Source organism: Cervus elaphus, chromosome 16 (genome assembly GCF_910594005.1).
Source record: "Cervus elaphus chromosome 16, mCerEla1.1, whole genome shotgun sequence".
Classification (NCBI taxonomy): domain Eukaryota; kingdom Metazoa; phylum Chordata; class Mammalia; order Artiodactyla; family Cervidae; genus Cervus; species Cervus elaphus.
Genome location: NC_057830.1, coordinates 12,457,994 through 12,474,397, shown reverse-complemented (window position 1 = coordinate 12,474,397; position 16,404 = coordinate 12,457,994). Strand labels below are relative to the sequence as shown.

The window sequence follows — 16,404 nt, the reverse complement described above, 5'->3', positions numbered from 1 at the left end:
CAATCTATTAAATTTTTTTGTTTTAACTTGTAAGTAATGTATGAGTACGTTCTTACTATGAAAAAGACGTTTGCAGATAAAACTAAAATCCATCAATCTCTACCTATTCTCTCCAGAACTGACTGCTGTGATTAGTTAGAAATGTTTCCTTCAAGATCTCATGTTAATTTACATTTAGATTGACCTAGAGATATCTAGCATGTCTTATTATTTACACAAATAAAATTGTACTGTTCTGTATTGTTCATATTCTGTAACATTTTTCCCACCCACTGACTCTGAAATCTTCCTATTTCATATTAATATTTCATTCTTGCTGGTAAAGAATCAGTGAATTGATTAATCAATCAGTTAATCTAAGAAACCACTGGAAAACTTTTTGAGCCAAATTTGAGACTTACAACCCAGAAAGAGCAGCTGAGAAAGTGCCAAAGACTGTTCTACCAGTTAGAAGTTGACATAGTTTGTAAGGTTTTTGAGACAGAAGGTTGTACGTTAAATGACATATTTTTTAAATTTTATTTTTAATTGGAGGATAACTGCTTCGTAATATTGCATTGGCTTCTGCCATACAACTGGAACCGGCCACAGGCACACATATGCCCCCTCCCCCTGACCCCCCCACCCCCCGTTGTCAGAGCCCTGTGTTGCGCTCCCTGTTACATAGCAGCTTCCCATCAGCTGTCACTTTCACGTGTTGCGTATACATGTCAGTGCTATTCTCTCCATTTGTCCCGTCCTCTCCTCCTCTCACTGTGTCCAGTCTGTTCTCTATGTCTGTGTCTCTATTCTTGCCCTGCAAATGGGTTTATTAATACCATTTTTTCTAGATTCCATGAAGTGAAGTCAAGTGAGTGCACTCAGCCACGTGCACTCTGCACTGCCATGGACTGTCACCCGCCAGGCTCGTGTGTCCACGGAACTCTCCAGGCCAGAATACCGGAGTGGGATGCCATCCCCTTCTCCAGCGGATCTTCCCAACCTAGGTCTCCCGCATTGCAGGCGGGTTCTTTACCGTCTGAGCCACCAGGGAACCTGTGTTAACATCCAGAATGTTTTCTTCCTGACTTATTTCACTCTGTGTAACAGGCTCTAGGTTCATTTACCTCACTAGAACTGACTTTTTATGGCTGAGTAACATTCCATTTCATATAAGGGTAACTTCTTTATGCACTCATCTGCCAGTGGACATCTAGGTTGCTTCTGTGTCTGAGCTGTTGTAAATTGTGCTGTATGAACACTGACGTGCATGTGCCCAGCAGTGGGATTGCTGGGCCAGAAGGCAGTTTTATTCCTAGTTTTTAAAGGAATCTCCGAACTGTGTCAATCACTCCATAGTGACTGTATAAATTTACATTCCCACCAACAGTGCAGGAGTGTTCCCTTTTCTCCACACCCTCTCCAGCATTTATTGTTTGTAGATTTTTTTTAATAATGGCCATTCTGACCAGTGTAAGGAGATACTTCATTGTAGTTTTGATTTTCATTTCTCTAATAATTAGTGGTGTTGAGCGTATTTTTGTGTTTGTTGGCCATCTGTATGTCTTCTTTGGAGAACCGTCTGTTTAGGTCTTCTGCCTTTTTTGACTGGGTTGTATTGAGCTGTGTGAGCTGCTTGTATATTTTGGAGATTATCCTTTGTGAGTTGTTTCATTTGCAATTGTTTTCTCCCATTCTTTTCGTCTTGTTGTCTCTGCTGTGCAAGTTTTTTTAGTTAGGTCCTGCTTGTTTTTTTCCTCTTTACTTCCACTACTCTAGGAGGTGGGTCAAAGAGAATATTGCTGTGATTTATGTGTTTGCCTATGTTTTCCTTTAAGAGTTTTTATAGTTTCTGGCTTTACACTTAGGTCTTTAATCCATTTTATTTTTTATGTGGTGTTTTAGGAAGTGTCCTAATATGCTTTTACATGTAGCGGTTGTTTTCCTAGTTCCACTTATTGAAGAGGCTGTATTAAATGATTATTGATAGTTTACATAATTCAGATTTAAGTACCACATGACCCACAAGTGTTGGGTCATGTGACTCTTTACAAGATAAGAAGGAATGTTATCTTTTAGGAGTTGTCTAATTGATGCTAGAATGTTGCTGTTTACAGTTGAGCAGGTATCTCTACTGATGGGGGAGGTTTGGCCAATGCGTGATGCAGAGAGGGGAGGGGAGGCCAAAGGTCCGGGAATTGTTATGTTTAAAATTCTCCTTGCCATAAATATGGACTTTATTTCACATCCTCTATTACCTAGGAAGGGTTTATCATATTGGACTTAACAATTACTGTACTGATGGGGATCCAATCTCATGCTGCTGTAAATGATGCTGCTGCAACAATCATCCTTGGGCATTTTCCTTACTTTGCTCAGGATGGCTGTTAAAAGTCACTTCCGCTCACTCACTTTCCAGGTCTCACCACCCTGGCTCCCATCCCTGTTTTTCTGTAAGAATTGTCACCATCACTCTGGATTTTGTTTTCCAATCATCTTAGGCTCACAGCAGCACTTGATAGTTAACACGCCTTCCTTTTTGAAATGTTCATTTTGCTTTAGGGGTTAAAGAAAAAAACAACAACAACAAAATAGCCCTCTTGTGTTTCCTCCTTTCCCTCTGGCTTATGTCTCTTTTGTTGGTTCCCACTCTACTTGGTCTCTAAATGTTGAGAGCTCAAGATGTTTTGAGACTTTTCTGGATGCTTTGTCCTGCATGTTCCCATACATCTGTTCTTAGCCATCTACATTATGATGTCTTTCAAATTCCTATTCTAGTCCAGACTAGTACCTAGCAGTCTGCATGAAATCATTCATCTTAAATGTACACCACAAAAGCATGTCTTAACATGTCCCAAGAGAACCTGACCTGCCTCCTCCAATCCCCACCTTACTCATTACCTGGCACCCCAACCACCTATTTGTTCAACCCAAACACCTGGTACTTTACCCTGGAATCCTGCTCGTAGGAGTCCTTGGATTGTCTTTCCTAAATGTTGAGTCACTTTGTCTCTCACCTCCCCACCATCTGTGCCCATTTGTTTTGGCCTTATAGTATGGTTTCCCAGGTGGTGCTAGTGATAAAAGAACCCACCTGCCAATGCAGGAGATGCAGGTTTGATCCCGGGGTCAGGAAGATCCCCTGGAGGACATGGCAACCCATTCCAGTATTCTTGTCTGGAGAATTCCATGGACAGAGGAGCCTGGCAGGTTGCAGTCCATAGGGTCGAAAAGAGACACAACTGAAGTGACTTAGCATGCACACATAGTACAAACCAGTCTATCAGTCATTAGTTTGCCTTCCAGAATGTACAGAGTGGCAGGGTAATAGTTGAGCATTTGTACCCTAGACTTGTTTGGTTTCAATCTCTGATCATCCACGGACGAGTGTGGTGCTCCTGTTCTCTCTCTCTGCTGGTTTCCTCACCGGGAAATGGGGATTATACTGCCTACTTCATAGGATTGTTGCAAAGATTAAATTATAAGGATGGTAAGAGGCATATGATTTAATTCTATGATTACTTTTTACTGCACAAATTTGAAAACTGTTTCTGCAAGCATTCTCGGCCCTTTGCTGTGTCTAGAACAAAGAAACAAGTGTTCTTTGAATGAAATAAACAGTAACTTCCACACTCTTTGCCACTTAGGTTGGAACTTCTATCTGGCCTATAAAACCAGTTTCTTACTTAGAATCAAAATTCCCACTGTAAAGTTTACTCACAAGGAGCTCCCTTGTGAACCACCTATGAGAAATTCCTAACTGGTAATAGGAGGACTCTGTTACCAAAGTTGGCAGCTCATTGTAACCTGAGACAGGAAATCTCAAATCAGAGATAAATAATTCCTTCATGGGCAGACATCAATTTTGGTCATAAGGATCATTCAGAGAACACAGGAGATATAAAATACTTTCTCTGTGCCTAAGTTTAAAAAAAAAATTTTTAACATACTACTGTTATCTGCATTGCCCCCAATAAGATTTTTCTAGAAATAAAAAAAAAAAACAAAAAACACCAAAAACCTTAAACCAGTGGCCTACAAGCTCACCAAAAAAGAATCAAGAATATATGAAAATAACTAGGACATTAAATTCCATCAAATGGCCAGTTTTCATTTATTTTGAAAACTAGGTAAAGACACGAGACAGTTTTAAAAAGTGTAGAGTTAATATTTTATTGTCACTTATCAGATGGCAGTAAGGTATATAATCTTCATACTTGATCTTTCTTTTGTGTAAATAAAAAAAATTACAAGTTTAAACAGCCAATGGCTGGCCATGTCTTCAGAAAACATGATTAGATTAATTCATTAATGGTGGCTTCAAGTTTTTCCTTATTAGCTCCAGAAAATTCACCCACCTGTTGAAAGAATATTGAATTGCCATTAGATGTAGCATTGCATCCCTATTTTGTGTATCAGATATGAAAACAGAATGGGTCTGGGGAAGACAGGAAGTATATACTTATTTAAAATTTATACCCATGGATAATAGTTAAGATTAAAAACAACAACAACAAAAGACCCACCCTCAAAAGTCAAGGCTCAGTTTTTCTACACAAATACCTCTGAACAAAGATAAATGCATTGTGATATAAATATGAAGTACCAATCACAGGGATTAATCAGCAAATCCCTGTGACTTAACAGAGATTAATTAACAATGAGATGTCCCATTATGTACTTAATGAAGAATAACACATTTAAATATTCTTAAAAGGAAAAAATGGGGATGTGCTTCCCAGGGTGAAAGGTAAGTCGCTTGTTTGTTTACATGCCATGCTGGCCTGTTACCCAGCTGGTTTTCAAGGTCAGGTGTACCTACCTTCTGTCCCTTTTTAAAAAACTGGAAGGTTGGCATGCATTTGACTTCACACTCTGCAGCAACATCCTGAGGGGAAGAGAGGTACAGGAAGAAGATGAAAACAAGACTGAGTATTGAGTGCTGACACCTGTGATTATTTTTCCTCTTACATGTCCAGAACTCAACATCAGGGCTCTGTCAATGTTTATATGCCTCAACAGTGATATGGTGGCACAAAAGCCAAATCGGTTATAGTCTCAATTAAAATTTTAATATGCACTCTCATCTTTGAGAGATACTAGCCTCAGCTACTATACAGTGACTCAAACCGTTTAACAGAATTATTCTGTTTTCTTGAAGTGAAGTACGTAGATGATGATCATAGGCTAAAGTTCAGAGTTTGCAAGAGAGACCAACTTGTTTACAAAGGACTTGTTCAAAAAGAAAGTCATGGTAACCTACAGGACAGCTGCACAGACTTTTCTGCTTTTACCACCCCTCACTACTCCACACCTTATTCACACCAGGTTTGGGGGGAAGATTCCATGAAAATGTTTTGGACCAGAGTTTCAAGTGAACAGATCCATCAGGGATTGAAAACATCAGCTCAGCACTCAAAGAGGGTAGGGAGAGAAATGCAGAGGAACCGTGCCGTCTGAAACTGCGTGGTTAGCAAAAGCTGTGAAGAACAGCAACCAAGGAGGCAGAAAGAACCCTGAGAAGCAGATCACAGAAACCAAAGAACTTTCACAGGAAAGCAAGGTTGGTACAAACACCGTGGTGTCTTCTAGTCAGGGACTTGGCAATGAGGAACACGGGAATTAAAAAATGGAGCGGCCCTGAGATTGAGCCAGCAGGCAACAGAAGCAGCCTAACTTCACCTCTCCCTCTGAGACTAGAAGAAAAGTGTGGTTTTACATCTTTATGAAATTGCACATGCACTGTTGCTAGTTTGGGCAGGAAGGGTGACAGACAACTGCTGCTCTTTTCCTGATAACCTTTACTTTTTCTTCAAACACTGCACACCAAGCAGCACAGGGCAGTGATGGCTGCAATAAAATGGCTAGGAATGTACTGAATGCCTTGTACATTCCAGGCACCAAAAACTTACTGAAAGTAAGAGTCATATGGAAATTAGCAAGAACATTTGTTTGAAACCAAAATGAAGATCATAACATTTTAATTGTACCAGTTCCAGTAATTCAGGATGAAAAATGAGGTGGAGAGTTGACAGGAAGATAGTGAGCTGCACGTGTCAAGGTTCGGGACCTTGAGGTGAGTAATCAGACCAGGCTTCCCAGATGGTGCTAGTGGTGAAGAACCCACCTGCCACTGTGGCAGACACAAGAAACGTGGGTTTGTGCCCTGCATTCGGAAGGTCTGCTGGAGGAGGACCTGGTAACCCACTCCAGTATTCTTGCCTAGAGAATCCCATGGACAGAGGAGCCTGGCAGGCTACAGCCCATAGGGTCACAGAGAGTTGGGCACGACTGAGCGACTTAGCATGCATGAACAACCAGGAGACCCGAAGATGACTAGTTAGAAGGGCAGGGGGACTGGTTTAGCTAAAAGATTTAAAAAATGGTTGTCTCTGGGATCAATCTGGTCCAGATAGGTTGCTTGGTTTATGTAAGTGCTTTTAAAAAAAAACAACTCTGTCTGAATTGCTTGAATATTTGGGAACATTGGCTGGCTCCTCCCAGCACTGCGAAAGCAGCTGTTTACTGCAGTTCCCTCACTCTTACTTTTAAGTCGCCAGGTGGATATCATCTTTCATGCAAGCAGTTGGCAGAAGCCTCAGAAGAGGTGGGTGTTAGAAGGGCAACGGGGTTGAAATGATGAGCCACCCTCTCCTGGACTTCTAATCAGAGAGACGTACAGATGGTACAAGTGACCTTCATCCCTATGAGAGAAGGAGCAGCAAGACGACAGGACTTGGAGATAAGGAAGATGGAGCAGAAGGACCTCCTCTCCTGAGCACATCAGAATCACAGCTAGCTACCGAACATAGCCATCCAGAAAGACTGGAACCTACCGAAAAAGGTATTCTCCATCCAAAGACACTGACCACAAGTTTCAGGTGAGAAGGCCACTCCCAAAGCTTTATGTGCAGAAAATACAGCGTCCCAATCAATGGAAATGATAGTCTCATTCCTATTCTGAGATACTGGGTGCTTTATACCTCACCCAGGCAGAGCCTGGCACTCCTGCATTGGTACAACTGCCTAACTTGGCTTATTTTAAGTCATGAAAACAGTAATGCTTTTGAGAAAGCTTCCAAGTGTTTTAATCATGTTCATATGTTTTATGTCTTAAAATTGCAGTCTAAGTCTTTACATGACAAATTTTTAGTTAAAGCATAAAGAATTCTCTCACTGGGTATGAAAGTGATATGACACTGTTCTTCAATCCCCATCCCTGAAAGTAAGCACTGCTAAGGTAATGAGAATATTCATTTTAAAGCCCCTAGATACACATGGTTAAACTAATTTGAATGTATCAATTTATCAGTATGTATCATGATTTTTGACATCCAGTTTGACTTTTCATGTAATCAGATCCATCAGCCCTTCCCTACTCCAATCATTGAAAGCATGGGCTTTACTGGATTTTTAATGACCTCAGTAAAGATTAGTTGTTGTTTACTTGCTAAGTTGTGTCTGACTCTTTGCAACCCCATGGACTGTATCCCACCAGGCCCCTCTGTTCATGGCTTTCTCCAGGCAAGAATATTGGAGTGGGTTGCCATTTCTTTTCCAGGGGATCTTCCTAACCTAGGAATCAAAGTTGCATCTCCTGCACTGGCAGGCAGGTTCTTTACCACTGAGCCACCAGAGAAGCCCCAAAAGGTTAGTTAGTCTGTAACTAATAATATTTGATCTCTATTACTTCTGTGAATGTTTCACTTTTTTTTTGTTTTCTATTACTTGTTCTATGCACTAATTTGCCCATTCCTGTGGGGATTTGAAAAGACACGTACACTTTAAGGAGTTACTGTTAAGGTTTTAAAAATATCCTTTATCCTGAGTTGATCAGTTCCCTCATTTAAAAACAGAAAGTTAGCCAGTCCCTAATGGCACCCCAACTTCCTGCCATTAAAAAAAAAAAAAATCTGGAATTTATGTAGTCACAGCATAATCAGGATACACAACTCTTCCCTCATTCCCCTAAAACCTCCTCAGTGGATCCTTTATGGTCAAACCCTGTCCCACCCCACCCCACCCCTGATCTGTTCTCCATCACCATAGGTTTACCCAGTCTCAGCTTTTTATTAGTTTTTACTAGTTAAGTATAACAGGGCTTCCCAGGTGGCTCAATGGTAAAGAATCTGCCTGCCAATGCAGGAGTTGCAGGTTCAATCCCTGGGGTGGGTAGATCCCCTGGAGGAAAAATGGCAACCCCCTCTAGTATTCTTGCCTAGAGAACCCCATGGACAGAGGAGTCTGGCAGGATACAGTCCACAGGGTTACAAAAGAGCTGGACACAGCTGAGCACAAATGTACCAAGTGTAACAAGGCCACATTTCACCTTATTAAAATTCTTTTTGGTGGTTTCTAGCTTAGCCTTTTGTCCCACATGGTGTAGTGGTAAAGAATCTGTCTGCCCAATGCAGGAGACAAGAGAGGTGGGTTCAACCCCTTGGTCAGGGAGATCCCCTGGAGAAGGAAATAAAAACCTACTCCAGTATTCTTGCCTGGAAAAATCCCAAGACAGTGGAGCCTGGTGGTCTACAGTCCATGGGGTCACAAAGAGTTGGACACTACTAAGTAACTGAGCACAGAGGACCAAAATACCTTTAAACCTGCTCTTGTCACCTTTTTTTCACTCACTCCTGGCTATTCTAATCAAAATGGAGACACATGGCAATCTAAGTTACTTTCTTTTAACTTACCAGTATCATACTCTGTAGAGCTGGGAGTAGAGTCTGCTCTTAAGGAAATAAGATCAGTCTATCATTTACAAAAGTAGTATTCGTACTTCACTATGCATACAGAATTGTTTTGTATGTATACCACATTACATGTCCATGCCTTCTGACTGTCCATTTGAATTTATTACACCTGAAAGATAATCTCTTCCACCTCAAGTGTTTAGAGATTCTTCTATTAAAACTAGGCGCTGTTTGCCCCCCAAATACTATAAACATTAAGTGCCCTGGGTTTGGAGTTCATGGACAGCAATTACCTGCATAAAAAATGTAAAAAAAAATTCATTCCTAAAACATTCCATCTACAATATGATCTAATGTTCAAAATGATGATGTCCCCATTATCCTTCATCTGCATTCTTTTAGAGCCAAAATAAGGAGATGGTTTTATCTACAGTGTTCCAAAGCAAGCAGAGGATCCACTCCTGGAATTTGTAAATTCCATGGGGAATAATTCGTGGACTGACAATGAATTGCTTTTTGTTTGCATTACCTCCCTTGCTAATTCCGCTGACTAACCAAGGTGTGTAGGAACAGACAGACTGTTACTGTGTGTATAGGACAACCTAAGAGCTCTGGAATTCAGTTTTTAATGCTGCAGAAGATTGATAAGGCTATTTAGATGGTAGAGTAGCAGTCACTAAGAGTGTGAAAAAAAAACACAACTACGTGTTGCTCAAAGCGAAAGGTCAACTTACGAGAGGGTCATTTTAAGGTCTAGACACTTTCATGGTGACGATGAGGATGCCTACCAGGCCTAAAGGAGGGACTGTCATACGGACATCTTGGCCTGCTCCGCGCACCTACTTCCCAGAGGTTCTGGACTGAGGCAGAGGGCATCTGCCCTGGGCCTGGCACAGTACTGCAGGGGCCAGATCCCCACGCTCTGCCTCTGACCTTTCTTCCTTCTGGGGTGCTCATAAAAAACACTTCTCATGGTCACTATCTGGATGAAATGACATAATACAGGTAGAGGGCTTAGTGCAGCATCTAGTATATGTTAGTACTTTCAAATAAAAATGTATTCACTTGATGTCTGATAGGATTAGAACCAGTTTCTCTAGCCCTTTCCAGGTGCCATTTGTACCTGGCTAAAGTGACCAGCTTAAGAGAAAAAGAATTAGGTTAAAACAGGAAGCAAGATTTTTTCATAAACACATACTGTCTGCTCTTAAAAAACCCAGGACACATCGGAATAACTGTACTTGAAAACCATATAAATTCATTCAACTTGTACCTACTATAGCCCGACAGGTGTGCTGTGTTAAGGGGAAAACAAAGTTAAGACAAGGTCTCTGATTCAAAAAGACTGACAGACCATAATGAAGGACAGACACAAAGATCAGTGTAGTAACAGCTAAGCTCACTAAGAGCGTATCATGTACCAGGGACGACTCTGAACACCCAAAGGTCTTCTAAGATACTGACAACTGCCTTACGAAGCTGCATCGACTTTGTGATTTTTACAGAGGCTCAGCCCACAGCTTTACCAAGCCCACACAGCTAACAAGGGACATGACCCTCCCGTCCCACAACAATCAAGCCAAGAAAAAGAAGGGCAGAACACACCAGGGGAACACAGAGGAGGGAACTAACCCGATCTGGGCATAGAAGGCAGAAACTGGAGAATTCCTGGAGAGGATGTGAAGTTTACACCCAGGAGTTTGTCCAGCAAGAGGTGAGAAATGTGCCGGGAATAAGCAGTGTGGTACAGGCTGGAGCCCACTGGCTTAGGCAGTACTGCCACATCCCCCTTTTTATAGACCCTTCTGGACCTTTAGAATTTCCATGTTTGCTCAGTGAGTAAGCAACCTTGTAGGGCAGGTATTAAGATCTGGTCATGGACAACGGAACCAAAGCTCAACGGAGACAAGGATGAGCCTAAAGCAGAGGTCACTGGGCCGGGACTGAACCCAGGTCTAGCACCCTTGTTGCTGCTCTGTACCTAACCCACTCTCGTCCCTCTGAGGTCAGGGGAACCTGCCCACACACCTTCAATCCCAGCTCTGCTACTTACTGTAACTCTACAGCCAACCCGTTTGTTTTCCCATGTGTAAAATGGGCACTATGACTGGACCAAGGATTAAATGAATTCATACTTGTTATGCTCTGAGCAGTGGTGAAGGCCAGGGAGGCCTGGAGCGCTGCCGTCCACGGGCTCGCGGTGAGTCCGACACGGCTGAGCGACCGAACAACAACGATGCACACAGAACAGTCTGCCTGACCTAAAGTGTTAAGTGTATTTCTTTTCTCAGCTCTCTATCAAGGTACCCTGGTGTTTGGTCTTTTCAACTTCTATTTGTTGAGCATCTTGGCTTGTTAGGTAGACTATGAAGGCTTTTAGAAAGAAGACTAGTAAAGTCAGGTAATAGATGCCTCAGTGATTTTGTTTTAGGATGTGATATACATAGCTCCTGACAGCTAGAATTAAATTAGCACAAGTACCTGTTCTTCTGAAGTAACTTTTTAGCTAGGGTGGTAGTTCTAGTGTTTTTCTTATTTATGAGAACAAGCAATGTGCAATTCAGAGAAAAAGGGCAAGGCAAAAAGTTCAGCATTATTCCAGATTTCTAGCCACATACCTGACAGTCATCCACATCTACTTCCAGGAACACCACATTGGAATACTTTTCAGAGAGAGACTGGAGAATTAAAAAAAAAAAAAAAGACACAAAGATTTATCACTGGCTAGTGGCAGTCAACACACTTAAGCTTCTTAAATGGAAACTTAAAAGTAGGGACTAAAGATCCAGATATTCAGGGACAGGTAAGCATAAAGGACACTTTCTCTGAATCAAATTCTTCTTAGTATAAAATAATTTAGAACACTGATTGTGATTCCTGAACTTCAAGTAGGGCCCATGTTTCAACTTGAAAGTTGTCTTCCATGGGCTGTATGTATCAAACTTAAGTTCTAAATTAAGTTGTTATGCTATGACTTTAGATGAAAGATCCAACAACAAAACCTCTTTCCTAGTGCTGGGACCACCAACCCCAAACAAACAGCTTACAAAAGCATAAGCTGGCTAATACTTACATGGAAGAAAGGCTTGATCATTTTGCAAGGCCCACACCACGTGGCTGAGAAGTCGACTACTACGAGTTTCTCTCCTGCACTGTTCAAGGCTTCCTGAAAAGCGTACTAGAAGGGAAAGAGGAAAGCTGATGTTAAATTATTTATTTCCAAAAGCCTTGATAAAATGTGACACAAAGCACAATTTGGAGGTCCTGTTTTCAAATTGAAAAAAAAATGAAAACCAAGCAAATAAACTGAAGAAATCCTACTGTGGTGTACAGTGTTACTTGCTAAGAATGAAACAAATATGATGTATACAGTGTATCAATATTCATGTCTTCACAAATCAAAATATTTGGTTAATCCACATCCAAACTAGGTAAATGAAAATAAACACATTTGTATTAAAAGTACTTCCACATCAAATCTAGGTATATAGTAGACATTCATTAAATGCTTATTGATTGATGCAAGGAGTCACTCTTCAACTGAATGTCACAAACGCAAAAAATTTTGCAACTAAAACACAAGTTGCTTTCAAAACTAAAACTTCTTGATTAAGCTAATTTTACCTATCTTATAACATTCAAAAGCTCAACCAAAAAAGAAAAAGAAAATAACTTCTCCACACCCTTACACTCAATTACTGTTGACTTTTAAGCATATATCCTTATACTCTTTTTAATGCAGTTTCCAGAATTGATATCATACTCTTGATTTATCATTAATTTCTGCTTTCATCGTTGACCAACTAAAAAAGTTTTTAGTTCTTCATGAAGGGAATTTTGTTATTTTTCATAAGCAATGCTTGTTGAATAGAATTCCACCATCAGAAATGATCAAGAAATTCCTCACCACCAACCTCCCTGAATAATTTACCAATGGTCTTGATACTGTAACCCTAGCAACGTAACATTCTAGTTAACAAGGGACTCATTTTTAACCACAGTTAGTCAGCTGGTGCTGACCAAAGCCACGGCCATGAAGAGCAATCAAAACACAAACATCTATATCTGAAGTCTCAGTTTCCTTCAAGGGAAAAGATGCCAGTCACATTGGTTTAATAAAAAACCACCACCACCACCCCCTTGCTTTGAAAGCCAAGAATCAGGTCAGATCTGGTCCACTAAAGAAGGAAAGTAAATAAAACACCATTAAAAATTTTTTTTAAGTGAATTTCTCTGAAGTTATTACTCTAGATTTCTAATTTCTACCTCATGTTTTAGGGAAACAATTCACAAATGGTGTTTCCCTAGGATGGTAGATCATGATTTGTTTGCAGTTATGCAGGTACAAACATGCATACAAATAAACACACCACACCTTTGGGTATGACAAAGTAGTGGTGTTTAGCGGAGGGGCACACAGGGTAAAAAGTATAGAAATTATTTTTCCAAACCATCACCTATATTTTCCAGATGAATTTCCTTCAAAGCCTTCCCTGTGATTTTTTTAGGTCAAACCAGCCATTCTTTACTGCAAGATCCAGGTAAAACAAGAAAATAAGGAATGACAGTGTGTCTGCTCAGATGAATGCATGGTTTTGTGAACATGGTTGGCTTTCAGTAAATACTGGGGAGGTTACTGTCAATCTAGAATATCTTTCGGCAATAAACTTTGGCTTCACTGAACATGAGTCACAGAGCCAGGTAAGACTTCATGACAAATTCTATTCTCTGGCCACTTAAGTTTGCCTAAAACAGACATCAGTTTGAAAATGAGTCAATATCCTCTTACTAAGAAGCAAACCATAATCTCTAGCTTCTAGAAACTACCAGTGAGCATTGATAAAGGTCCCCATCACTGACACAAAGGTTCTGAAAACAAAACAATGCATTCATATTTGGGGCAGATAAGTAAGAGTAGCTTCCAGCATCTCTTTTCCTAAACACACCCATTCCAAAGGCAATCAACAAGCCTAAGAGTGGTTTGTAAAGCATTCAGTAAAAGTGCCCGTGTGTTCAAATTAGGAGTCCAAGAAATGGCAGTGGCCATTCTTAAAACAAACTGTTGATTTCTTCTTCCTCACTTGTACAGTCTAGGTATCCCACTTGGATCTGAAATAGACCCCAGTGGCTCTGAACTACCAAAACCTCAGTTGTCTTGGATGACCAAATGGCACCAATTGTAGTCCATCAGGATGGAAATCGAAAGTGTACTCAATATTTACAAGAAACATTCAAATCAGCTTACCTTTTGTTTGACTCTGGATCATAGCTTTCAAGACCCACTGATTACAACCCCAGATCAGTGCTTCTTCTGAGTAATAGACTTCCTGTCACCCTTCTACATCTTGTCATTAATGAGGGGAGGAAAGTGCCACAACTAAATAGGAAACTAAATACGACAACTAAAACAGGAAAAGGCTGAATTTTGAAAAGACTGAGCTCCAGGAATCCATCAATTTTTGGTTCGTAGTTTATGGATTCTGAGACACTTCAGCTAGACCAAAGATTTTTCACTCCTTTCATGGGTTTTCAGAGATTCTACTGATGAAGTCGCCAGCCTCCACAGAGGATCACCCCCTACTCCCCCCCAGACTGTTATTAGTCACCTAATAACAGTAGATACTGTTAGAGGCTGAATACAGTAGATACTGACCTCAGGCTTTCCTGGGGCTCATGGTTAAGAACCCGCCTGCCAACACAGGAGATGCAGGAAATGTGGGTTTGATCCCTGGGTTGGGAAGATCCCCTGGAGAAGCAAATGGCAACTGACTCCAGTATTCTTGCCCAGGAAATCCCATGGACAGAAAAGCCTAGCGAGCTACAGTCCATGGGGTCACAAGAGTCGACACGACTTCACGACTAAACACACAACCGATGTTGACCCTAACCTGAGGAAACAGCCTCAACGCTGTATAAAGCGTCAGTAACAGAAACATTCATTGAAGCACGGAAAACTGCCTAAAATATCCAGCAATGTCTTCAGTTATTGAAATGATTCCAAAATCTTCTAATTACACAGAAAGAGTTCAGGCTAAATGAGACCACAAACACACACCTCAGAAATAAAAATGTCAATTATCTGTGGTTGCTTCTAGGAAACAGATCTCTCTCTTCCCAGATTTCCTACAATGATCTTTATGTTTCTTGATCATAAAAGGAAAAAAAGACAAGGAACCATTAACATTGAAACCTCCATTCCTCAAAGCCAACCCCAGATCTGAACCAAGTACGGGCGCTCCACTCGCCTTTCCCAGCTTTCCTGGGGTGGGGAGTATAGGAGGGTAAACGGTTCCGTCCCGCTGTTTGAGCAACATCAATTTTCTCCCACGGACTTAGTCTGACTCTGGATTAGCATCCAGTTCTTGAGGGGTCACAGTACACCGGACACTCTTAGGTTCTGAATTCTCTGAGCACGAGAGTATTAAGTTTGCAATAACTCTCGATATACCCAACACTTTTTGCCTTGGGCGTTCCTAAAAGGACACAACCGCGGTCAAGCACACAGCCGGGCGCGGCCGCACCCAGGGGACTCCGGGCTCCAGCGAACCCCACAGACTGAGAAAGAATCCCAGATGGGTAGGGCAGTGGAGGCCCCCGGGCCCAGTCTTGTGGACTGAGTCATTCCAAAGCCAGCGCTACCGGAAACACGCCCTGCGTCGCCGGAGGAGGAGTCCCGAGGGCGCGGCCCGGACTTCACTTCCTTGCCGCCACCTGGGCTACTAAAGCCGGACTCGTAGGGGTTGGGGGTGGGGGTGTCTCCAGCCCGGAACCGCCCCTTTCACGCGGCTGCAGCACGCGTCACCTCTACGGCCCGGCAGCCGGGGAGCGGGTGTCTCCGGCCTAGACCCGCTCCCCAGGGAGCTCACTGCACCCAAAAGCGCGGGTGGATCACGCGGCTCCACGAGGAAAGAGTGGCGGCCAGCAAGCCCGGGCTTTATTCAAGAAGCCCTCCACCTCCTTGCCCAGGCCCGTGTCCGGATAAAGATGGGGGGCCTAAGGCAGACTCCCTCCATCCTCTACCCAATCGCGGTTTCCCGGCAAGAGGGGTGGCGGGGGCGCAGTGGAGGACTCCCGGGCGCTCTCCGCGCGCGTGCATCCTCCAGACACTCTGGGTCACCCGGACCTTGCTCTCCAGGGAAACCTGTCCATCTCCTCCCTTCCTCCAGGGAAAGCTCCAGGCGCGCCCAGGCCCGGGCTTCCCGCAGTCCCAGGCCGAGCAGCCGCGTCCTCTTCCCCGAGGGATGCGGAGGGGTGGACTGCCCACCTTCGGCCCACCGCCTACCCCATCTGCCCGCGGCTTCGTGTCGCGCCCTGGCATGCCCCGGAACGCGTACCTTGCTCTCAATCTGCTTCACCATCTTGGCAGCTGGGGATCTGACGAACGACCTGACGGCGCAACCGATGGAAACGGATCCAAGGCGTCGGACGGAGCTTGGCCAGCTTGCAGCCCGCTTTCCCTTTATAGTAACGGGGGGCGGGGCGGGCGGGCGCGCGCGGCTTGCGTGCGGCGGGGGCGCGCCCGCTCGGGCCTCCCGCGCCCGCGCCGGCGTCCGGGCTAGGCCCCGCCTCCCGGAGCCGCCGGGTGGGGGCGGGACCGCCGGCAGGGGCGGGACCGGAGGGGAGGGGCGGACGCGGGGCGGAGCTCCTGGGCGTCGTCTGGGCTCGAAACCTTCGGCGTTGCCCACCTGTATCCCACCTGCGAGTGGGAAGGCGGAAGGGCTATTAGGTGACC

The 16,404-nt window shown here is 43.2% G+C and overlaps 1 protein-coding gene across 1 annotated transcript; it reads right to left on the bottom strand.

The window, feature by feature from the left end:
- Nucleotides 1-4,126: 4,126 nt before the first annotated feature.
- On the bottom strand, nt 4,127-16,163 carry TXN (thioredoxin). The gene is made up of 5 exons (XM_043927834.1): nt 16,007-16,163; nt 11,746-11,850; nt 11,291-11,350; nt 4,802-4,867; nt 4,127-4,337 (listed from the first exon to the last, which is right to left on the bottom strand). Exons 1-5 carry the CDS (start codon nt 16,028-16,030, stop codon nt 4,275-4,277), a joined length of 318 nt encoding a protein of 105 aa, XP_043783769.1. The 5' UTR covers nt 16,031-16,163; the 3' UTR covers nt 4,127-4,274.
- Nucleotides 16,164-16,404: the final 241 nt, after the last annotated feature.

What these genes read in the sequence shown, in the direction of transcription:
- TXN (XM_043927834.1), bottom strand. Translation starts at nt 16,030, where the DNA reads ATGGTGAAGCAGATTGAGAGCAAG. An exon ending in TAGATGTGGATGACTGTCAG is followed by an intron (nt 4,868 to 11,290) that starts GTATGTGGCTAG and finishes TCTTCCCCTCAG; the next exon opens with GATGTTGCTGCAGAGTGTGA. An exon ending in TTTTTAAAAAGGGACAGAAG is followed by an intron (nt 4,338 to 4,801) that starts GTAGGTACACCT and finishes TTCTTTCAACAG; the next exon opens with GTGGGTGAATTTTCTGGAGC.